General features: G+C 49.1%; 6 protein-coding genes across 6 annotated transcripts in view; 5 read left to right on the top strand and 1 right to left on the bottom strand. All coding sequences in view use genetic code 12, as the record gives it.

The window, feature by feature from the left end:
• Positions 1-35: 35 nt before the first annotated feature.
• On the top strand, positions 36-1,451 carry DIURU_002637 (Hsp90 cochaperone; the record flags this gene model as incomplete). Its single annotated transcript, XM_034155310.1, has 1 exon — positions 36-1,451. The coding sequence occupies one exon, from the start codon at positions 36-38 to the stop codon at positions 1,449-1,451; it is 1,416 nt and encodes a 471-aa protein (XP_034012489.1).
• Positions 1,452-4,895: 3,444 nt separating this feature from the next.
• Positions 4,896-6,539, top strand: ARX1 (putative hydrolase; the record flags this gene model as incomplete). The annotated part of the gene is made up of 1 exon (XM_034155309.1): positions 4,896-6,539. The coding sequence occupies one exon, from the start codon at positions 4,896-4,898 to the stop codon at positions 6,537-6,539; it is 1,644 nt and encodes a 547-aa protein (XP_034012488.1).
• Positions 6,540-6,819: 280 nt separating this feature from the next.
• On the top strand, positions 6,820-7,146 carry DIURU_002635 (40S ribosomal protein eS4; the record flags this gene model as incomplete). The annotated part of the gene is made up of 1 exon (XM_034155308.1): positions 6,820-7,146. One exon carries the CDS (start codon positions 6,820-6,822, stop codon positions 7,144-7,146), a length of 327 nt encoding a protein of 108 aa, XP_034012487.1.
• A 42-nt stretch (positions 7,147-7,188) lies between these two features.
• On the top strand, positions 7,189-7,413 carry DIURU_002634 (40S ribosomal eS4 domain-containing protein; the record flags this gene model as incomplete). The annotated part of the gene is made up of 1 exon (XM_034155307.1): positions 7,189-7,413. One exon carries the CDS (start codon positions 7,189-7,191, stop codon positions 7,411-7,413), a length of 225 nt encoding a protein of 74 aa, XP_034012486.1.
• Positions 7,414-14,343: 6,930 nt separating this feature from the next.
• UTP20 (Utp20p) lies at positions 14,344-21,387 on the bottom strand (the record flags this gene model as incomplete). Its single annotated transcript, XM_034155306.1, has 1 exon — positions 14,344-21,387. One exon carries the CDS (start codon positions 21,385-21,387, stop codon positions 14,344-14,346), a length of 7,044 nt encoding a protein of 2,347 aa, XP_034012485.1.
• Positions 21,388-25,601: 4,214 nt separating this feature from the next.
• DIURU_002632 (uncharacterized protein) overlaps positions 25,602-27,587 on the top strand; it is a gene marked incomplete at both ends in the record, with an annotated part of 2,802 nt that continues 816 nt past the window's right edge. The window contains one exon of the mRNA XM_034155305.1: positions 25,602-27,587. This exon is cut by the window's right edge and continues 816 nt beyond it. Within this exon, the coding sequence (XP_034012484.1) occupies positions 25,602-27,587 (1,986 nt within the window).

Genomic DNA, 27,587 nt, shown 5'->3' with positions numbered 1-27,587 from the left:
GGTCTCCTTCCAGTGCGCGCGATGACCATCACTGGATGTTAACCCCCAAATTCAGTCTCCGCCAGGATGACGAGTTCGTGTACGTCGATATCGAGCTCAAACACATCCGGTTGCTGCTGACGAATGTTGAGATGGTGGTGGAGGGCCCGCTTTTCGTGTTCTCGATGCCCCCCTACTATTTGCGCCTCCGGTTCCCTCACGAAGTGGTGGACGACGACGAGCGCAGTGAGGCTAAAATTGGCAGTGAGGGCAACGTCGTCCACGTGAAGCTTCCCAAAGCGGTTAAGGGCCAGTTCTTCCCCGACTTGGACCTCCAGGCTAAGCTCTTAGCGCGTACAGTGACCACTACCGAAAACGACCAAAGCAACCCCAAGAAGCCCTTGATCGAAGAACTTGACGTTGATAACACTGATGTCAAACAAATTGAGGCTGACGGTAATGCTCATGACTGGGAAGTGGACCAGAAAGTGGCTGAGGACACCCCCTTGCCGCTCGCTCCCGATTGCAAGTACGGGTTCAATAACCTCTACCACGAGATGGTGGGTGTGTCGGTGGTCAATGGCAATGATATCAATGAATTGGGTGATCCTGAAGGTACTCCAGCGCCTGACCGTATCCTCGAACGGCTTATCAAGGAGAACGTTAAGTTTGACCTTGAGATCTACGCCGGTGACTATATCGCCCAGAAACACTATAGCCCAGCTGACGACGATAAAGTGTACGCCGATATCCTCAAATGGGAAGCTCCCTCAACAAAAGAGCTCCGCGAATGGCGCCTGCAGTTTGGTCCGGGACCAGTGGCGGTAGAGTTCACTGAAAAGGAGCAGGAACTAATGATGAAGCTTCCCAGAAAGACGTACCTTGTCGATAACGTCACTCCGATATGGGGGTTTGTGTGTCTGTTTTTGTTTGGCTACTTTTACGAGCTTAGAGGCCAGCAAGGGGACTTACTGGTGGAGTCGGCGTGGACGGTGGGTAAATTGACCCCACAGATAGCTGATTTGGACTCACAGCTCGTTGTCGACAATAATGCTGATTTTTTTGAAGCAGTGGTGATTACTGGGATCCGGCGAGCCTTAAGTTACCCATACCATCGCAATTATGATATGGCGATGCGAGCGTGGCAAGACGTCAACGCGACCCTTTCTGGAGGTAAGCGGCTTTTGATTCGCGTGCTTCTAGCGGCAAAGGAGTTGTTCCGCTTCCACGACGTCTACTACATCTACGACAAGATCTGGATGGACGACGTGTGTACGTGGTTGATCAGTGACCAAGTGAAGGACGTGACGTTGGACGCGTTAGCAGTGGAAATCAAGGCCCGCTACGAAAAAGTGACGCGGGATAAGGTGGTGTTTGAGAAAGCTGACGAGGATGGCGAGTTTGTGGCGTGGCTGGTCCGCGAAGTCGACGAAATGGCCGAGGAACTCTACCAGCAGCATCAGCAGCAGTAGGAGTAAGTAAGGAGGTATTTATAGCATCACTAAACGTTTTTCAATTATTGGATTAACTATAGAGAATTCACTTGTTTGAATCTCTTCATTTTTGAAGACTCTTCGGGTTGACATGAGGACGAAAGTGGGGTATCCTTGGGGAGGGTGTTACCTTCGTCTAGGGTCAATATCGAAGTATATGCCATAACTAATGGTATCTATTTAGTAAAACTTGCATTTCATAGACCTACTCCTGATCCTTATGGATCATTTGCCATCTCGCAGTTATCGTTCAACTATGCACGAGATGCCTCACTGATCAGGGGAAATCACCCCGTTGCGAGCGTCGCTACCGTTCCTACCTGGTTATTGAACCTACACAGTATTAATACTATACTGCTTAAACCTTTCCAGTCCCAACTAACCTCCGATGTCAATTCGTGCAAAACGGAAGCAAATGTACCAGGTTACTTGTCCTGGTCGCCACAAGATGTCGAGAACTATTACCGGAACTTTACAAGCGTTTTTCCCGCCCGTCTATGATGACGGCGTTGACTATGGCCCCCGACAACCACCCCCTCAATGGTGCTCTGCCCCCATAGCAGATATTCAATGCCGGAAAATTGCGTCAGTGTCGGAAGAGTTCCGCACTGATGCCGATTGTATGGAGGAGCCGCGAGACCAATACCAAACCGCGAGTCAATTATATGGGGCGTGCGTGGAGTTAATGGCTCAGATCGAGCGCTTTATGAGTGATTTCGATTTTAATACCGAGCGCTTACCGTGTCCAGTTGACAGTCAGAAGCTCAAATTTCTCCACGACGTTTGCGGGCAAGTGTCGTGTGAGCTTGAGGAGTTGTTATAGGTAATGCTGCCGGTGTCGACAATTAATTCCGACACCCACGAAATCGAGAAGTAATGTAGAACTTTTCAGATTGCCCTTACCGGTAAACCATATTGAGTTGTTCAGGAGAAATAGGAGATCGTCAAGAAGAATAGTGTAATTCACACTTGGGTTTGGAATTCCAGTAGCCGTGATCACGAACCTCGAAGGATGAGCAGTTCTCGAGGTAGTCTACAATCTTCAGCGTTCAAATGAATTTATCGTAAATTATATGACTATCATAGCTATGAACCTATACAAGTATCTATACATGCCACAAACCAGACCCCGAACCTACAAATATTCCTGGGAAGGGAGACCCATCAACCCCCCTTAGCAGTCCAAACATGGCCAGTGACAGTCGATGGAGTGCCATCAGTTTTCGCGCGAGGTCCAAGCATACGCTTGTTGGCCGACCAGGGCTAATCTGTCGTTGCGGATACAATCAGACGGGAGCGTCTTGCCTACCGCCCATAGGGGATGTGTAAAACGGTGCACTATCTCCCCCGCCTACGGGATGGTCATGGAGTGTTACTGGTTGCAGCGTGACAGAACACGAGCCAAGTCCAGCGAACAGTCGGCTCAGCCGCCAATCCTTCGAAGTTTTTGGCAGCTGGAGGCGACACAACAATATCAGCGAATCAGCACAGAGCGAGCAACAAGTAGTAGCATTAGCAGCATGCATTAGCATCAGCAAATAGTAGCGTCAGCAAGTAGTAGCGTCAACAGCAAGTTGTAGTGTCGACAGCGAATAGTAGCGTCAATCAGTAGTGTCAGTCGGTAATGCGTACCATGTTTGTAGGTCACGGTCCCATGTGGCGGCAGACCAGAGTGGGTTTCAACTCATCGTGAATGCCGAAAAGGTGAAGATGTTGATGAAAAAAAAAGAGCGACCAGCCCGCCTCTTATATTGTTCCGGAAGGCCATTCCTGGATATAGTGCCCCCCTTAAGTCGGGTGCGTTCTTTGTTTCTGACTTGTTCCGTCTGAAGTTGACGACGCATAGCGTTCCCCGCATTCCATTGTCGAACCAGCCAGAAAATCTTGCAATGAACAAATCAGGTAGACGACCCAAACTTCATCTAGGATAACTCATCGTTTTGAAGACTCACCGTACCCAAGACCAACCAAAGACTAATCGCACTCATCTGTCCTCAGGATATTTTGCCCGCGGACTCCGCCAGTTGACGATGCAATGCACAATGGGTACGTGAAACACGCTATTGTAGTGGGTCGGGACACATCCCAAGCCTTGTTTTAGCCGGTTTAGGCACATCCATGGCCTGAGTCCCAGCGCAATATGCGCACACCATCTCCGATTAGCTCAGCAGTAGTCAGGCACAAGTCACGTTGACGACAAAGGTAGAGGCAAGGGCGGGTAACTAATACGTCTGGTCCCCAGTGTGCAGTACAGGGACATAAACAAGCCAGCATCCCCTGTCAGTGTTCACCAGTCAGTTTCTATCTCTCAGTGAACCACTCGATCCCCCTGATAAGCTTCGAAGACTTCGGGGGCTGAGTGAGCCTTGTGCCGGCCACCGATAAGCTTCGAAGACATCGATGGTCGGTATAAGCGTGTCCTTGCACCATCCTGCCACTGATAAGCTTCGAAGAAATCGGTGGTTTTGGAAGGATACAGGGGGGGGGGTCGGCGGCCAATATACTTTCCTCGGTACCTCGCTCTTTGCCGCTGCGGGCCCACCAAGTGGGGGTGGTGGCAGTTCTTCTTTCACTTCTATTTTTTGCTGACTTCCTGACCAATGACGGGTAAACTTCGAAGGAACCTCGAGGTTGGGCTGATGTTTATAGTCAATGCATACCTGGGTCATCAATCAATATTAGTGTAGACAAGTTATCTTCGATCTCAAGCCACTATTGACTCTCGCCTATGACGGCCAAAATAAAGGAGTCTAAGATGTCAATGTTGGGGCATTTATCGCAGACACGCGGTAATGTAAAGGGATATGAAGTGTCAAATTGTATCACTGGATTCCATCGGGAAGTTTATGACGTTCCAAAGCTTGAGATAATGGGTGTCTCTTTTGTTTGCGATTTTTCAACTGATTGCTCAATTATCCGCCATGGCATTCGAGTAGGAAAAATTAGATGAACAACTTCGAATGTTTTCGTCCATTATGAGTGGTCGGAATGATGGAGTTCTTTTGCAATCAGCACCAAATTTTGATGTATAGGATGCATTGACTCAAAGTTTGAGGGTCCAGCCCTTAATCTGAAACAAGCTCTCGAGATTAAGTGCTCATGTGCAGGACAGACATGGGACGATCTCGAGAGAGTTTCACCAGTAGGTAAGAATAAAGTTGAATGATGTTGGCAAGCATGAGGTTCTGTGCTATAAACTCCTACAAGCAAGCAAAATAAAAAACCAGGATTTTCGAATGAAAACAAGAAGTATCCGAAAATATTAGATTTGTTTGTGACTTCACTAATTGGTGAAGGCGCACACCTCTGTCATTGTCGGTAGTGCTTCCGGCAGTCGGCACCTCCCGCATCGCCGGTAGCTGCGCGGCACCCCAAAGTCGCATCGAGCCTCATCGCAGACCCTCATCGCATCGCACCACCACCATGTCGTTAGCCGTCCACCAAGACGACGCCGACGTGTTGTTGCACCTGAAAAATGTCCTTGACGACCGCATCGTCGAGAAGTACCGGGTGGCGGGGCAGATCGTCCAGACGGCGCTCGTGTACCTCGAGCTGATCATCGCCAACCCCCCCAACGGCGCCATCCCCACCATCACCGACCTCTGTGTGTTGACCGACTCGTATATGGCTAAGCTCTTGGCCAAAGCGTTCACCCTGGTCAGAGAAAAGGGGATCGCCGTGCCCACCCAGATCGATATCAACGAGTTGGCGCTGGGGTTCGCGCCGGAAGTCGTTGACGAAAAGGGGTCTACCTACGTGTTGAGCGTCGGTGACGTCGCCAAAGTCACCTTGGGGGTCCATATTGACGGGTACACTGCTACTGTCTCGCACACGATCGTTGTCTACCCTCAAGAAGGCGAAAGAGCGCCGTTGGTGGGTGCGAAGGCCGACGCCGTGTGTGCCGCCCACGTGGCCACCGAGACGTTGGTGGCGTACTTGGGGCTTGTGTTGGCTCCGGAAAAGACCCCCCAACTGTTCAGAGTTAACGGCGCCGCTCAAGTCACCGGGAGCCAGATCCGTCAAATCGTCGACACTATTGCCGACGCCTACAACTGTGTCGTCGTCCCTGGCTCGAAAGTGAGACGGGTGAGACGGTTCTTGGCCGGTCAGGCTGAAGGTATTGTCGCTGAACGTGAGTTCAAGGGTGTGGTGTGGGACGAATCGCATCAGGAACTGAAGTTGTTGGCTCAGGCCGCGGGCACTGACCTCATCAAGCGCGATGCCACCGTCAAATCCGACCCTAACCTGGCCATCCCCACTGACGACTTCGTCGTTGAAGCCGGCGAAGTGTTCCAGATCGATATCCGCATGGCTCCGATGAGAGAGATGACTACCGCCGGTATCGTTACCCTTGAAGAGATTGACCATTTCACCGGTAAGAACGGTAAGAACGAGTTCAATTGCCGCCCCACGATGTTCGTCCGTGACTACGCCGTCACCCACCAGCTTAAATTGAAGCTGGCCCGCAAATTGTTGGCTCACGTCGACAAGAAGTTCACTGTGTACCCGTTCAAGCTCACCTACTGCCTGAGCCAGTTCCCCCTCCCTGATGAGCTGGCAGAGACTCTTGAAAAGCTTGTGGCTGACGTCAAACAGAATAAATTGGGGCTTGCCGAAGTGCAGAACCGTCACTTGGTCAAGGCCAAGCCGATCCAAATGGCGAAGTTTATCGACTTGAAGACCGTGGTCGACAGTTGTACCACTACCGGAAGACACGGGGTCGACGCTGCTAAGCCGGTGTTGCCCGGGATGGAGGTGCCCTTGCCTCAATTGGGGATGACCCTGTTGAAGCTTAAGCTGTTGCTTAAACACGCGGTGCTGGTGCCCGTTGTCCGCGAGGCGACGACGGTGGTGTTGAACCAGGTTGACGGTGAGGTTCTTCGGTTGACCGGGGGGCTGGCGGCGCCGGTGGCGTACGTGCACTCCGACTACACGTTGCCGGAGCTGGTGGCGGCGCCCATCGGCGAGTTGATGGCGTTGACTCAAGACGCTAAGTACGGGTTGACGGTCAAGCAGTGCAAGCACTACAAGGTGGACTTTGGCGCGTCGGAAATGCAGCTTGACTGATTGTTCTGGCCCTGTTGTTAATGAATGCATAGGATAGACGTAAACGAAAAATGCAACAAAACATGATAGTGATGGTTTTATATTAATTGCCCATATTCAACAAGAAGCACTTCAAGAGATTGGCGGCTCCCTCCCACTGGATGTTAGACAAGTTGTCCGGCACCTACGCCCCCAGACCCTCTCAAGGCCCCACAAGTTGAGAGAGTCGCTCCCTTTGGTGGTGTTCAATTGAAACAAATAGAACAATGCTTTAAACGGTAGAGAAGTCAAAGCCACCCTCATGCAGGAACACGTCAAGGTTGACGGCAAGGTGAGAGCTGACACCACTTTCCCCGCCGGGTTCATGGACGTCATCTCGCTTGAAGCCACTAACGAGAACATCCATTTGATCTACGACGTCAAGGGGAGATTTGCCGTCCACAGAGTCACCACTAAAGAAGCTTCGTACAAATGGGCTAAGGTTAAGGCCGTCCAATTGGGTAAGCGCCTGATCCCTTACGCTGTCACTCACGGCGGCAGAACCATCAAATACCCTGACCCCTTGGTCAGAGTCAACGATACCGTCAAGATCGACTTGGCCACGGGTAAGATCACCGACTTCATCTAGTTTGAGACCGGTAAATTGGTGATGGTCATCGGTGGGAGGATTATGGGTCGTGATGGCACCATCATCTACCAAGAACACCACCGTGGGGGTTTCAACTTGGTCCACATCAAGGATGCCGGAGACCACACTTTCGTCACCAGAGAAAACAATGTTTTCACCGTTGGTGATGAAGCCGGAAAGCCCTGGGTGTCGTTACCTAAGGGTAAGAGGGTTAAGTTGTCGATTGCCGAAGAAAGAGGCAGAAGAAGAGCCCACCAAGGGTTGTAAATTAGGTGGCTTATTAATGACAATGATCTTGTTATGAGACTGAACGAGTAAACTTTGATAAATTGGACTAGACTTGAATGGTCAATCAAACTCATGTTCAATAGTAGGTTGACAGTATATGATATTTGAGAAGCCTGTGATTCAAATATAATAGCCACAATTCCGTATATCTGTTTCTGAAATCATTGGATCGTAGGCTACTATGTTCATAGTTTCCAAACCATACGTTTCTCTTGATACTGTGTCCATACTGCATACAATGAGAGGCCAGATGGTGTGAGTTTTCACACACGATTTGAAGACAACCACCGCTGACAGCAGTCAGTGTATGTTAAGCATATTCAGCATTCTTAAGAGCCCGGCCTAGGTGGTGTGTGACGTAGACCCATTTCATGGACATTGGCGGCGACTTGCGATGTTTGCAGCAGTTACTATGCAAGCATTGTAACACTTCGTCTAGGGAAGATGTTTGTTTGCGGGTGCATCGTGCGAGAGGATTGCGAGTTTGGGATCGTCTAAACGTTCAGCTTGTCTTTTTCAGCACCATTGTAGTCTGCAAGCATGTCTATTTGGTTTGACAGGTTTTCTGAGAGTTAACACAGCTTTTGACACACATTTCATGCCTGCAGCCCTCATGCCTGCACACAAAAGTTTTATATGCATGAACTATGAAGAACTCTACCTAAGTTCTTCCGTGAGGTAAATGACGCCTTAGAGGAAAACGAACAACATCACTGTAATTTTTAGTATTCAAATAGTACGTGTGACATTGATTGGGAATTGTTTGAATTTCTTAAATTTTCTCTCGAAATAACTGAAAAGTGTAATTTAAAATCAGGATAAACCGATAAAATTAAAATCTTTGCACCACAAAAGTCTTTGGCACTGAAAGTATATCTGATGTGATTTTGGGCAATTTAATTTTGAAATTGGCGTCTCTATGTGAGTTTAATGGTGAATAAAAAAACTTTTTTTTTTTTTGCAAATTTTTTTTTTGGACGACTTGAAGTCTGTGGCGTAGTCTGTTACATCCGGGAAGCATTGAAATTGGCCTGTGATGTTTGTAGAAGTGATAGGATTGGCATTACACCTCGACTTTCACAACATTTGTATGCAGGTGCATCAAATAATATGCAAGACAAAACAAGGTGAGATATATCACGCACTAAAAGAGTGACTAGCCCATTTTAACAAGCATCGTTGTAGTTTGTGGACATTTCTATTTGGTTTAAAGTGTTTCTGTAGGTGCAGCCACCGTTACTGACACATATATCACGCCTTCAATTTTAGGGTTCTGCACACAAGCACTGCATGTGCATATCATTTATAATTCTTCAATGATGTCTTTCATCAACTATATTGAACCTGAGAACGAAACAAATTACACCACTGTTATATATACGGTGCAAACACTATTTATAATAGCAAATAGGATTTTTCTGAATTTTCTGGTGAAAAACTATAAATTGTGACATAAAATCAGGAAAAATTGGTACAAACTTCTAATTTGCTCCATAAAATTCTTTGGCACCAGAAGTATGATAAATAAATCCCTGGGTAAGTTAACGTTCAATTTGACGTAGTTTCAACGATGGCACCTTACTTGCCCTACCTGCAGATGGATTATTGTATGCAGTACTCATCATAAACATAGCGCTAATAACTGGAAATCCTGAGTGAATCAAAAATAATATCACTACTATAATTTATTAATGCTGTACTACTGGCTGTGAAACTTTCTTGAACTCAACTGAGAAAGTGACATACTTAGGGCGAATTTATGTGCGTTCTCGTAAAAATCCTGCATGTTGTGAAGGAATCTTCAGATCGATCTTTTACCATCAACAGAACAGATTATGTGAGTTCCGAATCCAAATCTATGATCGGCACAGCTCAAATATATGTATAATAGCAATCAGAAGATCTCTGGAGAGAATAAAAAAATTTGGAAAAAAAACTTTAAATAAAAATTTGAAATAATTTCTTTAACGAGCGGCGTAGTATGCAGGATCTAAAAAAATTGAGAACGAAATCTTAGACGATTGGCGCGTGTTGGTATATGCAGGATGTAACCGGCTAAGCTGGCAATGTAGTACTCACTTCCTGGAATACGCACCACATTACACCAATTGTGTGGCCATTTCTTCATTGACCCTGACAATCTCTGTCATAACCTATCTGTACCTTTGTTCCCGCGCTGCGCGCGGGTATTAATGGACGACGCGTGCGGCTCCACATCACCAAAATTCGCCACCAACAGATTGAAGTGATTAAAGTTAACCCGCTATGGAGCGAAACGACGCTCGCATATTGAACAGAGTTGACAAGTAGGTATTTTGGCACCGCAAAAAGTCACTTGTCAATGTTCAAGTCGAGTCTCCACCGCTATTGCTACTCGTTGGCCGTGTCTCATCCCCATTGATCTACTTGCTGAAGATCGCGATATTGTCTCAGAACAGGAATGCTGGATGCCAGATCAAGAGAGGCAAAACAGCCGAAAATTGCCAGACTTTCCCTTGCTACGTTGCTGATACGTCGTTGAATTTTCCAAGTGGTTATTTCGCTCGCTACTGTCTAGGCTTTTTTGAACATACCTATCTCTGTTTGATCCTTCCTTTGTCATCGAGACCTTCGATGCTGTGGACGTGGTTCGGGTTGAGCAGCCCGGCAATGTCCAGCTATCAGCCGCAAAAACCAATTCAGTCTGGTGTAAGACGGGCGTGGGTTGTGTTGAGGGGACACAGGTACAACTAATCACCACACCATGTCTGGCGGCAACATCAAACAAAGAAAAAGAATAAAGAAGGGCAGCGGGTAACAAGCATAAGACACGCAACGACAGGCTTATCGTTGGCCACCCCGTGCAATGGTGGGGTAGTGTTTGCTGCCACACCAATTGGCTTTGGCTTGTTCCTTGGGCTCATCGGGGTTTTTTTAATTTTCGTATTTTTGGATCATTGCACTGGGAATTGGCAGCGTCGAATACGAACACCGGGGGCTTTATTACGGTAACCCGGTCGACTCTTGGGACAGCCCTGTTTGTGATGGGCAGTTGTCGCGGGGCTGTTCCTCAGGTTTCTCTTCTTTTCTCGCAATTCATCTTTTCGAGTTGTTCATTTTGATGGACCATCGTAGATCGCGAGTATCTCCGCGCGCCATGTGTCCAAGTACATAATAATTCAAGAGCGAGATTCACACACCAGGTTGTAGTTATCCATTCCAAAGAAGTAGCAGTACAGCGGACGATCAGGGCCTCTAGTTGGAGAAAGTCAATATCGAGTGTAAAGAATCAGACGCAGCCGCCGGTGCTTGTGCCAACTCCATGGAAGTGTTGTAATTTATTGAGAATTTTACTATTTTGTCAGGAAACCTGAATAAAGGTCAACTTTCTGTCTATCGGACACACCAGAGCGTTCGAGTCCTCACAGTGGCAATATGCAGGTCGCCAGTCTACGCCGGACATTAAACTCGAATTGCCGCCAGCACCAAAAGGGTCAGCCATGTATAGACCGCTGTTTGGCACTCTTTGGCACCTCGAGGGGCCCCACTAGCTACGCCGGCTCAAACATCGGCGTGGCGGGTGAGCTGGCGCCTGATTTCTGAGGTGCGGGATTTGGGTGCCAATCCCGCCGCTGCCTCCAGATCCGTGGAGGGTCGGCCATGTATAGACCCCCGTTTGGTGCTTACCAACAACCGTCCAGTGGCCACATATGCTCCAAAAGCTTTCGCCGTTCACTTTACCAAACCTCGATACCATCCGACGCCGTCTGGGCACAACTTGGCGCTGGCGAGACGATTGGGCCACGTTCAGCCGCTGTGTGGTGCCTGTGACACACTTCCAGTATCCGTGCAATACACAATCAACTTGAAACCCTCGATGCTCCACGTTTCATTCATCTCAAACGTTATCGCCAATTGTGTTATCTCAATCCAGAATAGATGTTTCTCTCATGTTATTATAGACCTATTACCAGGGCAACGGAGGAAAATTCACTGAGGTTCGTAGGTATTGGTGGATTGATAAGTGATCCTGTAATCAACCTGTAGACTAAACCTGTCAACTGTATTGATTCCAATATGAATATGCGCGTGTGGACAAATTTGCAAGTTGTCGATCAAAAGAGTTGTGAATATAGACCAACCGCCCAAACGATCTTACATACTATTAAAACAGATTTTATTTATTCTCACATATAGATATACTCTCTCAGATAGATATTCTCTCAACACATAATTTCTCAATAAAGACGCTGAACTGTCAAACAGAGACGTCATCAATCATAGGTTTGCCCGTAATAAGGCGAGATCGATTAAGCGGTTGGTCTTGCTCAAGGCGCGTATCATGTCGCTATTGCTGACACCAGGGTGCTTTAACATGTACACGGGGTTGAACTGGTACCAGTACGGGAAAGTTTAAACACACAGATGATGTGCTTCATCGCCTCCACATTCTCAAAGATTTCGTCACTATTCATCCTCAGGTTGATATCAAGGTCAAGCTCGATTTCGGCTCGGCGAATGGCGCAACGGCACACTTCATGAATGACTTTGAGGTAGTATTCCGCATTCGCCCAGTGCATGTGCTCAAACGGGTTCACCGGGATCTTCTGGTCCCGCGCAAACATATGCTTTGGGTACGTAGGCGGGAGCCTTTCAAAAACATAGCGGTGTAGCGGTGTTGCACGATTGATACCAAACGAGGCACAATTTGCAATCCCGGATTCACTCCACCGTCACTCATGGGGTAAATCGTATAGTCGACGGCAAAGTCGTTGATCCCCACCTTCATCCGTTCGGTAAGACGGTATAGATTAGCTGCCGCCACCGATCCGTTCATGGTAGCCATCAACAGTGGAATACGGGTCCACACATCGTTGTGAAACACACAACTATCACATCGGGGGAGACGTTGTTGGGTGTCCACAACAGTATGGCGGGGCTTGGTGGCGGTGTGGATCAAAGGCAGAATCGAGTTTTACCCTAACGTCAACACGTAGTACCTAGTACCCAGGCTGGTCAAGATACTGACGCATGTATTCAAGGTCCTTTTTGAGGTGGTACCGCTGCACCGGGATTAACTTTGGCAAATCTTTGGGCAACGATGAACTTTCCTGGACAGGGTGTTCCGACTCAATATTAGGCTCCTCCAGTTGGCTTCGAGTATCTGGGCTTTGAGCTTCAGGCAGAGGCGTCGCGGGTTCATCAGCACTCGAACGGCGGTCTTCGTCTTTGATCGGAGTTTGAAGTTAAGTTTTCTCGATGGGAGTAATCCAGACAATTTGATCCCAAGCGATCAGGTATTTAGATGAATAGTGATCCTTTTGACTCAAAGATCTATTGAAAAATCGCTTGAATGGGAAATCACCCAGATAGATATTATCCGCCACTTGCTCAATAAGCCGAAAGAGCTGAACACGTTCGCGTCCTCTTCTGATTGACTTCACGAAGGTCAGTTTCGCCTTCTCAAAGTTTCCTCGTGAATCTTGCAGCGCCTGAATTGCAAGTAAAGCAAACAACACCTGGAGTCGAGGGTAGCATTCAGAGATCAAGGAAGCATTATAATATCCAGTCATAGTCGCTTTGACAACGCAGTCGTCAGGAAAGTCGATAAATATCTGCCTAAGACGCGCTTTGACCGATTTCTTAGAAAGAATTTGACAGGAGGTGAAGCAGGCGTATTCGACTTTGCAGTCTTGCACTTCAAACATGAAAATTCCGTAATTTTTGTTTGTGGGGTCGCTAATAGGAGTCATCAATATCCCCCCTTGTGAGAAAGACCAACCACGTTGTTCGCCTGTCCGAATAACCTGTTTCAGCTATAGTCTGAGAGATTTTACCTCTTCTAATCACACAATCTCGGTGTTTCATCTCAATATAAACCATCATAATCCAATCGAGAAGGACGGGGTTGATCTTCAGCGTGGGGTTAGCGTAGAAATTGATCCAGTCACAGGCACGCACAGTGAGAGTGACAATGTTTCAACAGGTGATCTGCCAATTTTCGTGTGGTGAGTCTGTCCCAAAAGTATGTTTCCTTAAGCTGCCAAAAGAGCCTGGTTTGCGATGGTCTCTGGACGACGCCTTGGTAGTCGATAAGCTCTGTCGCTTATCGGTTGAAACTGTAGGCGTCTCGTTCTCTGATAACAGTGGAGGCTGCTTGAACACGTTTGTGCCGGAAGAGGACAGCTTCTCTTTTGATTTGATCAGCAGAGTCATTAGTAGCGTATTGTCAATGGCAGCGACGACGACGCTTTTACACGACCTCGTCACTATGGACGAATTCAAAAGTTTCCCCTCGTCTAGCAGATGGTTATCGATCATATCCAATTACACAACGAGGTCCATTGTTGGTGCATGCTCGTGTCGCGTAAGCCGCCATGAGGCCCACATCTCCAGTGAACCAATGACGATTGTGGCGTGCCTTTGTTTCTCTCACTCTGTAGTTGTTCAAGAAGGCCGCTGAGGTCACGTATTCGTTGCTGAATTTACGACGGTGGAGGGCATGTCGTCTAGCCGAAAGGGTGGTCGGTATGTGGTAGTGAGCGTTGTACAGAAATTCGCACCACCCGCACAGCTCCTGCACCAAGAGCAAATTATTAGCACGAAAAACTAAGAGAAAATGGGCGTCGCTACAGGAGAGATTACGACCCAAACCTAAGGAAACCACTGGCCCCACTAGATCTTTCAAACTAATGCTCGGCTTAATATTGAAACAATTGCTGGACTTCGTTTCAAATTCTCAAAGCAGTTGGGAATGGTGGCTTGGTACAACCATAGCGCGACGCCCGTTATAAAATTCTATTCAGCAGCGTACCCACGTCGCTGCCTGCAATCGTCAAATGCTACAACAACCAGGCCTAGGTCAGAAATTTCCTAATGCAAAATGAATTAACTATATGATACAATGTTCTATATTCTTCTCTTATTTCTTCAGAGTCTCCGCTTCTTCTTGGTATGATAGTAACCGTTCTCATCCTTCTGGTTCTTACGCTTTTCCCGCTCCTTCATGTGTTTCTTGATCTTCTGCTTGGCCGCGGCCTCGGGGGCCGTCACCGCCAACTGAGCCCGCTTCAGCTTACGCTCCAACCGTCTCTGGCTGATCTGCTGGTACACCTGAGCGTGGAGTCGCGAGTATTCGGTGACGCCAAGCTTGGACTCAAGCACTTGTTGCACTTCCAACGCCAAGTCGTGTAAGTCGCCTTCACCGGGTTCAATGTAAATGTGTAACGCCAAAACGATCGCTTCCGCGGGGCCAGTGAGCTCAGCTTCAGGGATGATCTGAATAAGCATCGCCGCAAACTTCATTGCCGACTGTTTCAGCACCTTTAAGTCGGTACGGTGGGCGTCTTGACGGAGGATACCACAGGTACGGTGGACAAGCATCGCGAGCGCCAGCGGGTAGTCCAGCTCCAGGCGCTCGTCCTTGATGAACGGAGCACTCGTCTTTTGCCAGTGCATGGCGATTTTAACCAAGTTCTTCACTGCCTGTGTCGCTAAGTCTTCCTTAAGCGTCAGCGTACCCAATTGACGAAGCAAACGGTAGGCAGCAGTTTGTACAGCGTCAGCAGGAGCATCATCGAGCTGGTGGCCAAGCCACACCCCGAGGATCTTCAGTGCTTGGAGACGCACCCACGGGTGCGGGAAAAGGAGACACTTGAGCAACCACTCAGTCCAGAATTCAGTGGGAAGCATCGAGAACACTTGCTCGCGTTCCAGAGTACACCAGTGCAGCACCACCGTCAACGCCACGTAGACAAACTCCCAATCTTCGTTGTCGTCCTGTAAGATCTCAGAAACGGCTTGAACCGCCACCTTATCCAACGACAGCTCCCCTCTCGCCAGGTGCCAGATCTTATAAGTGGTTAACCCACACCGTTTGAGCATGGGCTGGTCCAGTTGCATCCACAACTCGACGTATTTGGCGAGCAGAGCGTGGTCGACCTTACGCTTCAAGAGCTTCTCCACCACCAACGACGCCATTTGTCTCCCCTTACTGGAGTCATCGGCCACAGCCACTTGACAAAGAGCAACGAACAACAGCAGAGCAAGCTTGGATACAAGCTCATCTGTAGTCAGGTGGTTATTGAGGATATGGTTAAGCAATTCCATCACCAGCTGGCGCCCTTCTTCAGTAGGGTAGCTCAAGTTCAGCACCAAAAACTTGAACTGCTTGTCCAAACGGCCCCGCAGCTGGTCGTACTCCATGAGGAACTGGTAGTAGATGTCACGAGCCTGTGCCCGGAGTTGAGGGTGGTGGTTGACCACCATAATCTTAGCGATAACGTCGTCAATCACTTCATAAACTTCAACGATGGTAATATGGCGGAACATTACTGCCTTGATAAATGAGAATGCCAACGACCCTTGAGCCTTAGGGTCCTCCAAATCGGGTTGACACTTGGTAATGATATGACCCACCTGGCGGTCAGGAAGCTCCACCAGTTCCTGGTGACGAAGCACCGTGGTCAAGAATCTCAAAGCGGCTTGACACACTTCTTCGTCAGTGGACAGAGCGTCAGAAATGATCTCGAGAGCCCGGTTGGTGGCGACAGTGACGTCATCGGCAGAAGCACCGAGGCCACGCTTAACAATGACATCCAACATTCTGAGAGCCAGCATCACCACCAGCTCATCAGTGTTGGCCAAACACTGGTTCAATAAGGGTACAAACTGAGCCATCGACCCTACAGACTGGAGCTGAGGGTGTTTGGCCACCGCTGACCGTAACATCTCGAGACCAAACCGGTAGAAGAAACCCTTGAAATGAGTGGAGTCCCACGCCTTCAGCAGCTGTTTGCGGTTCATCAGCACCACAAAGAACGACTCGTCACCACGCTTAGGGTTTTGCACCACTTGGGGCTTAGGTTTAGCCTCTTCAGCGTCCACTTCGTTAGGGATCTGGAGGACGTCGAAACACAACTGCAACATGCTCACCAGCCCTGAGGCGGGGTTCTTAAGCACACCCACACTGACACGGCGGATCAACTCGTCCAATTGCACTTGAGTCTTGTGGTTGATGTGTTCTCTAAGCAACATCTTAATCGGAGCCAATACCCGGCCAAACTTGGGCAACAGCACGTGGCCAGCGACGATCTCGATGGTATCAAACGACGTCTTCGCCTTAACTTCCTTCATCTTCGAGATGTAGCCCTCAGCGTCCTTTTCTTGACCAGCAGCCCCAAAAACGTCTTCCATGACCACATCAACAATGGTACCGACACAGTCGTCCAATTCACCTTGGTGCTTCAACGAAGCCAGGGTGAGGAGGTAGTGCACGGTATACGCCAACACGTGGATCTGAGACCCTCTGGCAAGGGTAGCTCTAAGCTGGTCAAAGATATAGTTCAAGTAACGGGGCCCAACCAGGTTGACGATCCGCAAAAGTACCTTACGAGTAGCATCTCTGAGATCACCAGTACGAGACTTCATCACGTTACACGTGGGGAGAATCACGGGAGGCATTTCAGCAGCGATGGTGGCGTCGTCGTCGGTAGCATCAATCACTTCAGCAAGAGCAACGGCAAGCAACAACCGCACACTGATGGTGTTATCGTTACGCTTATCCAACAACGGAAGCACGGTGGGGATAAACTCCTTAGTGACGTAAGGCACCACAGATTCTTGAGGCTTGTTCAAGTGGCGGAACAGTCTCGACGCCGCTTCCAAAAGCCACACGTACTTCTTCAAATTGGTGCTATCGCCATCTTCACCGGCTTCACGCTCCAAGAACTTCACTTGCTTCGCGTACCGCTTAACAATGGTCTTGAACAGTTGCCAGTTGAAGCGAGAAACCACGGGCGAAACAGCGTCGAGGGCATCCAACGACACCAACGAGTTCTTGTCAACATTGTCAAGCACGTACCGCTCGAGAATCGGCATCACGTAGTGACTAGCGGAGTCAGAACCGAGAGTAGGAGCAACTTCACCAATCTTTCTCATCGCCAGGGCTCTCTGGGGGATTTGGATGTGGGTCAAAACAGCGAAGATCTCGTTATCAGCGAACGGTTGTAAGTCAGCAAATTCAGAGTAGTGGCCACTGGTGACAATAGCAGCGAGCACTTCAATCCAGCGGTCGTTGGTGCCTCTAAGCCCGAATTGAAGTTGAGGCAAAAGCACCTCGTCAAATACATCTTTCGCCTTTTCGTGAGCAACCAGAATAAACTTAGTGAGCACGAGCTGGGCGTTGGTGTAGATGGGCAAATCGTCAACTCCAAGGTAGTAGATGGCGTTGGAGACGACGGAGAGCCAGTCAAACAGCGTCAATGTGAGGTACTGAGAATCAGTAAGCTGTCTGTAAGCGGCTAAACGACGCTCATAGTCGAATTCACCACGGTCGAGAGCGTTGAGCTCAGCAATCACCGAGGCCATCGGCACTGCAAGGGCACTGAATAACGTGACAATGTCCTGGCGCAAGTGGTAGTCCTTTATCTTCATCAAAAGGGGACACAACGCCTTATAGATCATGTGGTAAGTGTCCTGCGAGACTTGAGGGCCAAGGAGAAGCACCATCGCCTTCAACACATCACTGCGGGCGCGATTAAGCGTCAGCACCAAAGCGACAAGCAACTGGTCGGCGTGGGCACTGCTGTCCAAGTATTCCCTAGTGACAATGGTAAGCAAGACACTGACAGCAACATCGACATCTTCAAGACGAGGGATGATGGCAGGCAAGTGTTCGATCACGGAGGATACACAGAGGGCCACAAGCTCATAGTAAGCGTCATCACCACGTTGACGGGCAAACACGTCGGCACAGAACTGGAGCACGTGGACGGCAACATCGGGCTTCACTTCCGGGTGGCTAAGCACACTAAGCAACGCTCTAGCACCAGCAAAGTCTTCAGTAGTTAACACTAAAAGACCCAGGTCTACCGGCAGGGTAGCTGCCAGCGTCAAAGTCAGCATCACACCAGAGACTTGCTGAAGGTTTTCCAGCATGAAATGAGGCAAACGAGGCGAAACCATCGCCATGACGTCATCCAAGTATAAGCTCCAATCGAGGGATACTGAGTTCAAAAGCATGGCGAGTGCTTTAAACCCAAGACCACGGACGGTACGAGCGGCTTTAATTACCACTTCCTCATGGTCAGAAGTAGCAGAAAGAATAGAGTCAGCGGTGGCCATGACTTGCGCTAAGGGAGCAATCGCTGCGCCCAACAGAGCATCTCTGACCACCCCAAACACTTGAAGCAAAAGGGTCACGTAACCAGAGAGTCTGTGCATGTACAGCATATCATATCTCTCAGCATCGAATCGAGTCGCCTGCGCTGCTACCAGTAAGAACTCCTCCAAATGGCTCCGTTCAAGCTTCGGCAAGTAGCTCAACACGGCGTGTTTGTGCAGCACCACCTTGTTACCCTTAGAGTTCCCACCTTGGACCCGGCCAAAGAGAATGCGAACAACGAACGGCATCACGTTGTCAACGTCGCCGTGCTCGAACTCAAGCCCACTGAGGGTATCGCGGAACAACGTGTCGTCAAGCAACAGCAGCAAGGTGTCCTGGTACTTGCGGACAATCCCCAAATCCTTATACTGCTTGAGGAGAGCAAGGGCAAGCTTTTGAGTGGCTACCAGCATGTTTCCCAAAAGGGTAAGGGCCACTTGTTTAAGGGCATCGCCATTAGCATAAGAGCTCACGGGTAAGTTCAGCAACGCCGTGATAGCCAAGTTACGCTCGGGAATAGTCCAATCGCGGCTTTCATCGCTGGCCACATAGCCGGCAAGAGTATTACCGTAGTCCAGCACTGCTTGAGGAACAGCAACAAACGCCTTGAGAACTTGGGTACGCATCAGTTCCACCGTAGGCAGAGCCTCATCGGCATTCAGCTCCTCGATTAAAGCCGAGTCTACTCTGGTGAAGATCGAGGTCAGAGCAGCGCTTTGTTCGAAAGCAGAGGCAAAACGGGACTCACTCGCCACTTCGATTTCGTCGTCGTCGTCTTCGTCAACCTCCATTTCATCGTCATTAGCCTCATCTTCAAAGGTAGCTTCGTCCTCGTTAATTTGTTCAGGGACCACTCCCCCGTTCAAGTAGACGGCACAGATGTCCCACAGCAAGCCAATTTTGGGTAACGCCGCGTGGACACCCTGCCACAGCGGTTGGAACCGGTTCAGAAGTTGGCCAATGAGCCAGGTTTGGGCAATAGTAGTCTCGGTAGCCAGGTGGCGCTTAGTAGTGAAATCAGCAGCAAACTGTCTAAACCGAAGCTGGATATCTCTCGCGGTATCCAAAGTAAGCGGCACCAGCTCGATGGTTCTGATCAGAGCCACCACTTCCAGCTCAGGCATAAGCGCAGCTAAGAGCTCAATTGCCGGTGCTCTAAGCTCATGGATCAGCGCCCCGACAGCACTAATGGCGCGCTGGCTTAATTGTTGGCGTAATTCATCCTTAAGGCTATCGCTAGCCACTTTAGCTAAGTGTACAATTCCTGCCATCACCAGCGCCGTATAAGGGGGCAGATTAAGCACCAACTCCAAAATTGCAGCGGCGTCAGCGGCGTCATTCACGGCATTCATCACGAGGGCAAGCCCGTTAGCGTTTTTGGAATCGATAAGCTGTTGCGCTACGCGACGAGGGTCCGGCACCTGGCCGTCAACAAGCACCATGTGCCAGAATTGAGGGCTGTCGGCGTTAATGGCGGAAGCCACTTCCAAGCGGGTTTCCGGGGATACGGGGACGTTCACGGGCACATGGCGAAGACGCCATTTCAAAAGCGCAAGCTGTTTACTGCTGGTATTGGTGTCGGCGCTGTACTTAGCGATTTGCTTCGCCAACCCACCTTGGAGCGCTGCTTCGCGAGCGCGGTCAACGTCAACTGCGGCGACGACTGCCTGGCAAAAGTAATCATAGCGGCGACAGTGGTCGAAGAGTTTGGCGGCGTGTTTGGTGACCAGAACGGGGTCGGCGTTACGGAACAACAGCGCCAACGTGAACGCGGCTAACGGGCGCTGCAGCGGCGCCACTTCAAGATCGATGATCGCTTGAGCAATGGCGCTCCAATCGTTAATCTTTTTCCCCAGTTCGGCGAAGGTAAGCGCCGCCACCACCGGCCAACTGGGGTGTTTAAGCGCTGTGGCCACCACGGGGGGCGCCGTCTCTGCCAGCGCGTGCGCTAAAAGCGCAAGTACAACATCGGCGACAATCGCCGGCGCCACTTTGGCGCCAAGGGTATCGAGGATCGCCATCCCCTTCGAGTGGAACAGCTGCTGCACCAGCGTGATCGCCTCGGTGAAGAGCGTCGCCATCGCCGCCGCCGACACCTGTTTGGTAATGCAAAGGTCGATTGTGTGTTCTAGCTGCGCCGGCTTTTGTTTGCGGATGAGGAACAGGAGCGCCTCGGCGGCGAACCGAGTCAAATAGCTTTCCCGCTTGGTGGTGGCGTCATCGGAAAGCACGGGCAAAAGGCCATCGAGCGTCAGCTCCAAATCCTGGGACAACTGGCGCTGTTCGTACTTGAATAAGTGGGCTAATGTCGTGAACGTCCACTCGAGGAGGTTGGCGTCGGCGCGGGCGGCGGCGGTGCGGGCGCCCTTATCCTTACTGCCGGCGATCTCCGGCGCCCTCGTCGCGATGTCGAGTAAGAGCGCTAGCAGCTCTGCGTAAAACTCCATGAACTCAGGCCCCAAATCGTGGATAAACTGGGTCAAAAGCTCGAGCAACGGCTGTAACGAGAAGCGGTCGCCCTCGCTGATGTGGCGCCGCAACAATTGCCACACCTTCTGCTTGTGGAAAAGGAGCTGGGGCAAACTCTGCACCAACGGCCTGGTGGCGTCGACAAAGGCGACGAAGTTGCCCAGCAAATTGCATTCTTCCCAGTGGTTGAGGGTGGTGAGGAAGTGCGAGACCTCGACGTAGTCCAGCGCCCGCTTGGTGAGGTTGAGCGACGGTTCGATGCGGATGGCGTCTATCCGTTCTCGAAAGCTCTTGAACGCATGGCGCCGCCGGCTCGCCGTCGGCGTCTTCTTCTTGATCATGGTGGGTCTCAAGGGCGATGCGATGCGATGAGGGAGGCTGCGCGCGCGCGATGAGCGATAAGATGGAGACCCCCAGAGGCAGTTTGAGCGCAGCGCGAGCGCGAAGCTAGCATTTAGTTAAAGCTATTGGGAAGAGGGCAGAGAAAAAAGATAACTGTAGGAGTCGAATAAGGATAGGATAAGTGGAGTTGGGTGGTGGCGAAAATAGGACAAAAGAGTAGAGTCCATGAAGAAAAGACGGTCAACTAAAGCTGGGTCAGCGTAGAATTCGGATCATGAGAGTCGCTTTTGAGGGTGTTTCGTTTTTCGATTAGGAGTAGTTACTCGGTGAGAGCTGTTGATGATGAATTTGTGGGGTTTTGAGGTTTTGGCATCTAAGGTGTGTTAGCTTCATGTTTGCTTGATCACGTAGTTTCTCGAAGTATGAGCGCTCACGTGACATGGGCCAGGTTCAGACTTGGTAAGACTGAGATCAGTAAGTAGACACTGAGGGTGAAGACCAAAACTGAGCGTTTGTTGGGGTCAGGCGTTAACTAATGCTGTAGAATCTGTGCTTGATATGATGAACACCAAGCTTGAGCTAGGCCCTTCTGGTGTTCTGGGTGCTGTCGGTCTCAAAGGCGTCGGGGGGCTAAGGCGCGGGCCCCATAGAGTCAGTGGTGCTTAGCACAGGGGAGTCGAGTACGCCGATCAAACTATTTGAACGGCTCAGTGTGGTGTGTCAAAGGGTGTTTTGAGTATGGTCTTGTTGATTACGTGACACTGAGTCACAAGAGTCTAGAGATTTGGAAATGGTGTTGAACTTTTGATTCCCTCTTTGGCTGGATATGTATACACTATGGGGTTCAACAGGGTTCTACAGGCTTTGAACCCACATGAGCCAATTGTCGGCTCTTTTGAGGAGTGGATAGTGAAATAGTGTGGTTATAGACTTGACTTTTGTGATTCTACTGGTCAAATTTTCAGTTCACCATAATATCCGGCTTGTGGTACGAGTCAAGCCAACACTGGAAACTGAGTTATGGAACCCTTTAACTTGCAACGCAGTAGTCTTGGATTTCAAGAAGCTTTCACTGTTTTGAAATGCTGTGGTTTTCTAGCACCAAGTCCTTGTGCAACGGAGAGTATCCATTCAAATGCCCACACACTGGCCTCAGGTGTTTGTACCAAAAGTAAGGGCTTGTTGATGTAATTAAGAAGTCTTGAGCTAGGGAATCTCTGCTAAAATTCCTGTTGAGTCAAACTGAGCCCTTTATTGACGATTCCTCACGGCACAACACATTGGGGAAATCATTTTCACATTGTCGTCATCATTCCTCTCAAATCATTTGACCCATGACGCAAGTTTCTCTTCCAAAATTCGGCATCTGACAGTAACTCATATTGAATACCACCCCCATGAAGTTTGGAGTTTTAAGAACGCCCGAGAGTTGTATTCTGAAAGTAATTTTCCACAATTTGGATCTATCAACACGAGAGGTGGTCGTTCGTAGAGTATTGAGTCCAACGTCCGATTGATTCACTTTCATAAAACGTTTTATGCTTAAGGGAAGGTATTGTCAGACATATTGTTCTTCTTTTTGTGATCGACGATGTACGATTGATATGTGCATCAAAGTAGGATATTGCTGGATACTCGGAAATAATGAGGATCATCGAGGGGTTGCGTTACTCTGTGCCGAAGCCGTCAAATGATACTTAGCCTCTAGGCACATGCAAGTTTGCCAGGTTTACGGCTTCTCGATCACCCTTTAAGCTAAAAATATATCGCCATGCGGGAGGCTATTTCCTGCTAAGGAAGTTTAGGGAAGAAGCAATGGGCAGTAGACCTGTCGTTTGATTGATAGTACTAATCATATATGAGTGTTATTACCGTTCTTTTTGACCTATTCACTAGGGAATTATCTTGCTGGGATTACTCCTGGCTAGACCACACTCTATGTGGCTTTTCGGCGTTAAGTGACGGCATCGGAAGCGAGTTGTACGGCGCGTCCGTGGGTGGGTTTACGAAAATTAGGTATAGTATCATGCACATGTGTTGCGCCACAGCTTTCCAATTATAGCTATTCGGCGATCCTGATCTTCAAGAGCCTTTTGCAGACTCTTTTTGGATGTTTAGGCTATGCATATGTTCGAGATGGTCGTGTAGAACTCATAAGTGAATTTTATTCGTGCGCTTACCAAAACCGCTGTTTTTCGAAATTTTTATAATAGTCGCTCGATTGACTTCATGAATTCGCGACTACACCAAGAGTAGCAGCTCAAGACAAATTGTATTCGAACAATCCGTTGAATGTGTTGTGGCACCGTGTTTTCCACTGCACGTGATTTGCCAGAACCAAATCACTATTCGGTCTATAACCACACGCTGTGGCGTTTACCCCCCGGACTGCATATACACGTTGACAGCAACGCATGGATATCCTGGGGAAATGAACTGAGAATCGATCATCTATCCTTATCTATCTTTATAACTTTATTACTACATTTGTTACCTTTAAGCCTTTGCTTATCACTCCTCGGATTACTGTGCCTATATTACAGAATGCCCCCCAAACAATCTGACCGCAAGTCGGAGAACCAATATGAGAACCTTTCCAGTTCTACAGAGAATCCCGGTGGATCCGATTCTCAACAGAATGTGATGTTTTCAGAGCATAAACACGGATAACCTACATCATGACAACCTGTAAACTTTCTATGATTGTACTGAGCCCCTCACCTACGCTATAAGAACGATGCTCCCACGGGAATTCAGCTTTTCGGGAATTGTATAAGATTCATTTCTTAATGATATGTGTTTGTGGCCTTCGGTTGGTCATGAAACCAAGATGAAAGCAATTACTTTGATTTGTCTGGTGAACATATTGAAGCTTACGACAATTACCATTCTAAATGCGAAAGTCGACACTCGTAGATTTTGAATAATTGAATGCGGTATGATCGATTCTTCGCAATTTTTTAACACAAATGTCAAAATGCCATTTAACTGTACGTTCTTTCAAACCCCGTAATTGAGTAAATTTTTGACTAGGGCTAGCGAGAGCTTCGCTAAATCGCCGTACGAAACCATCAGTCTCTTCATTGTTGTTTCCAACCCTACAACTCGGTGGATGTATCATTACAACCCCTTTTCATTCGCGTTGTACCAGTCGCATCTTCAAACAATGCGATTATAATATATATCTTGGCACAGGCGGAAAAAAAATTATCTGCATGCTTCGACGCCCCCGCGTACCCCGATCAAGATGGGTACGCATTGCGAGCACAGTATTGGCGATTGCCGCCATCACCACTATCGGTGGGCACCAGGGGTTAATGGAACCATACTCGTTGCAATCAAGATAAGGTTAGACAGTCCGCTATTCATCAAACCGATGATGAAGCTGGGTTCATTCGTGATAGTAGAACATGCCAAGGACCCTTTAACGTAAACAGACCAATTGGGATGTTTCTTGGCTCGTGGCCGTCTAGTTAATACCGTCCAGTTATAAATAATTCCTGATGCCGCATAGCGCAGTTTATGCATGTGTTCTGTAGCTCCATCGACGTCAGAATTATAGTGCATCCGAGAAATACGCAGTCCAAAGCCGCTTACAACACCCAGTCACAAGTGTTGGTCGTATTCTCAAGCACTGAAAGCATTGCCTTGTCCGCAAATATCAAGCCACAAGTATTGCTTGATTTTCTTGCTTCATGGGACCTTGCGTTCGCAGATCTTCTTATTGTAGCATCCTGCTAAGCCCACTAAGCCACCATTGTTGCTCATCCGTAAATTTGAGGCGAATGTGCTTAAGCAGGTTAGACCCCGCAGAGTTTGACGAGAACGCGGTTGAGGTGGACATGAAGAGGGTTGCAGAGTACGTCATCCACGAAGCTGCACCGGTGATCAAGCCCGCGTTTAGATGATCGCAGTGATGTACGATATGATACGTGGGGCGGCTAAAGAATTATTGTGGTCATCAATGGGGTGCCACCACTGTGTGGAGGAAGTCAAAGTTGACCATGACCAAAATAAACTTACACAAGAAAATAAACCCGGCGATTCAAACAATGCCTTGCGCTTGGCAGCATTGATTGTTGAAAATCTTTAACGCTTATGCACGAGTGCAGGTCGCAAAATACGCGTATTAGAGTGTACTTTGGGAAACCCAAAACTTAGCCTATAAAGGGGGGCCCGCCTAGCTGTTTCAAAACCTCCATCACGCTTTGTTATGAAGTTGACCTTAATCACTCTCGCTACGGCAATTTCCGCCGCCAGCACTGTGATCCAAGAAAACAAGATCACTTCTGATGACAGTTTTGTCTCTCAATTGGGTGATGTCACCATCTTCCCTGGTATCTACTGGTCCATTGTCGACGTTAGAAGGGTAGACATTCTGGGTTCAGTCACCGTTGGTGAAGACGCCGCCCTCTATGTCACTTCTAAGTCGATGAGCAAGGGGCTTAAGTTTGTGCTCACTGGCGCGTTGAACACTCTTCAAAACTACGGTACCATTGCTTTCAACTCGATCCAATCTAACTTGCCTCCTTCTATCGACTTGATCTCTCACTGGTTCAAGAACGATGGTGAGATCTACTTCATTGGTGACGGGTCGAACGGGACTCCCCACTACTACATGACCTCGTCCAACTGGGAAAACAATGGTCTCATCAGCATCAGAAACGAGAAAAAGAACTCCGGTATTGCTTACATGGGTGCTGCTGGTGGTACCATCACTAACGAAGGTACCGTGTGTCTCTTCAACCAAGAATACTCCCAACAAACCCGGGTCAGAGGTTCGGGGTGCATCATTGCTCAACAAGATGCCTACATCCATCTCGCCAACCCCTTATACCCTATCGACACCACTCAAACCTTCGTGTTGGAAGACGCCTCGTCGAAGCTCGCTGTGGCCGGTGCTCACGCCAGCTCACCTTACACCGTGGCCGGCTACGGTAATGGTAACATCATCGGTACCGACTTGACCATCACTAAATTCGAATACGATGCTGAAACCGGGGTCTTGAAACTCTGGAACGCACTTGTCACCAACCTGTTCCTCATTGGTACTGGTTACGACCCTACCCTTTTCCAACTTGACACCGTCGACTTGACCATTTTGGCCTCTAACAATGGTTTGCGCTACGTTGGTCCCATCCCCGATGGTGCTACCAAGGCTGACATGTGCATGCCCTGTAAGGAAGCCCCTATTCCTCCCACTGAAACCGAATCGTCGTCGTCTTCGGAAGCCTCCACCGTCACCGAAACTATGACTTCGGCTCTTGAGTCGTCTTCGACTGTGGAATCTTCGTCGGCCGAATCGTCTTCCGCTGCCGAATCGTCTTCTGTCGCTGAATCTTCTGCTGCCGAATCGTCTTCTGTCGCTGAATCGTCTGCTGCCGAATCGTCTTCGGCTGTTGAATCGTCGTCTGCTGCCGAATCGTCTTCGGCTGTTGAATCGTCTGCCGCTGAATCTTCGTCTGCCGCTGAATCTTCGTCTGCTGCTGAATCGTCTTCTGTCGCTGAATCTTCTGCTGCTGAAACTTCGTCTACTGCTGAATCGTCTTCGGTTGTTGAATCGTCTGCTGCTGAGTCTTCTGCTACCGAGTCTGCTGTTGCATCGTCGTCGATTGCTGATTTGTCTTCGAACACTGCTTCTAACACTGATGATAACAACACTGCCTCGAACACTGACGGTAACAACACTGCTTCGAACACTGACGGCAACAACACTGCTTCGAACACTGACGGTAACAACACTGCTTCGAACACTGACGGCAACAACACTGCTTCGAACACTGACGGTAACAACACTGCTTCGAACACCGACGGTAACACCGACGGCCCTGTCCCCACTGACGGCAACGGCAACAACACCGACGGCCCTGTTCCCACTGACGGTAACGGCAACAACACTGATGGCAACACCGACGGCCCGGCCCCTACTGATGGTGGTCCTCAAATCACTATCACTGTCACTGCCACCCCTAACCCCGTTCCCACTGACGGTAACGGCAACAACACCGACGGTAACGGCAACAACACCGACGGTAACGGCAACAACACCGACGGTAACGGCAACAACACTGACGGTAACGGCAACAACACTGACGGCAACACTGACGGCAACACCGACGGCCCGGCCCCTACTGATGGTGGCCCTCAAATCACTATCACTGTCACTGCCACCCCTAACCCCGTTCCCACTGACGGTTCG

This window comes from Diutina rugosa (assembly GCF_008704595.1).
Source record: "Diutina rugosa strain CBS 613 chromosome Unknown scaffold12_size278768, whole genome shotgun sequence".
NCBI classification, from domain to species: domain Eukaryota; kingdom Fungi; phylum Ascomycota; class Pichiomycetes; order Serinales; family Debaryomycetaceae; genus Diutina; species Diutina rugosa.
Note: the sequence above shows the minus strand (reverse complement) of the source record. Positions and strands in the feature narration are given on the sequence as shown.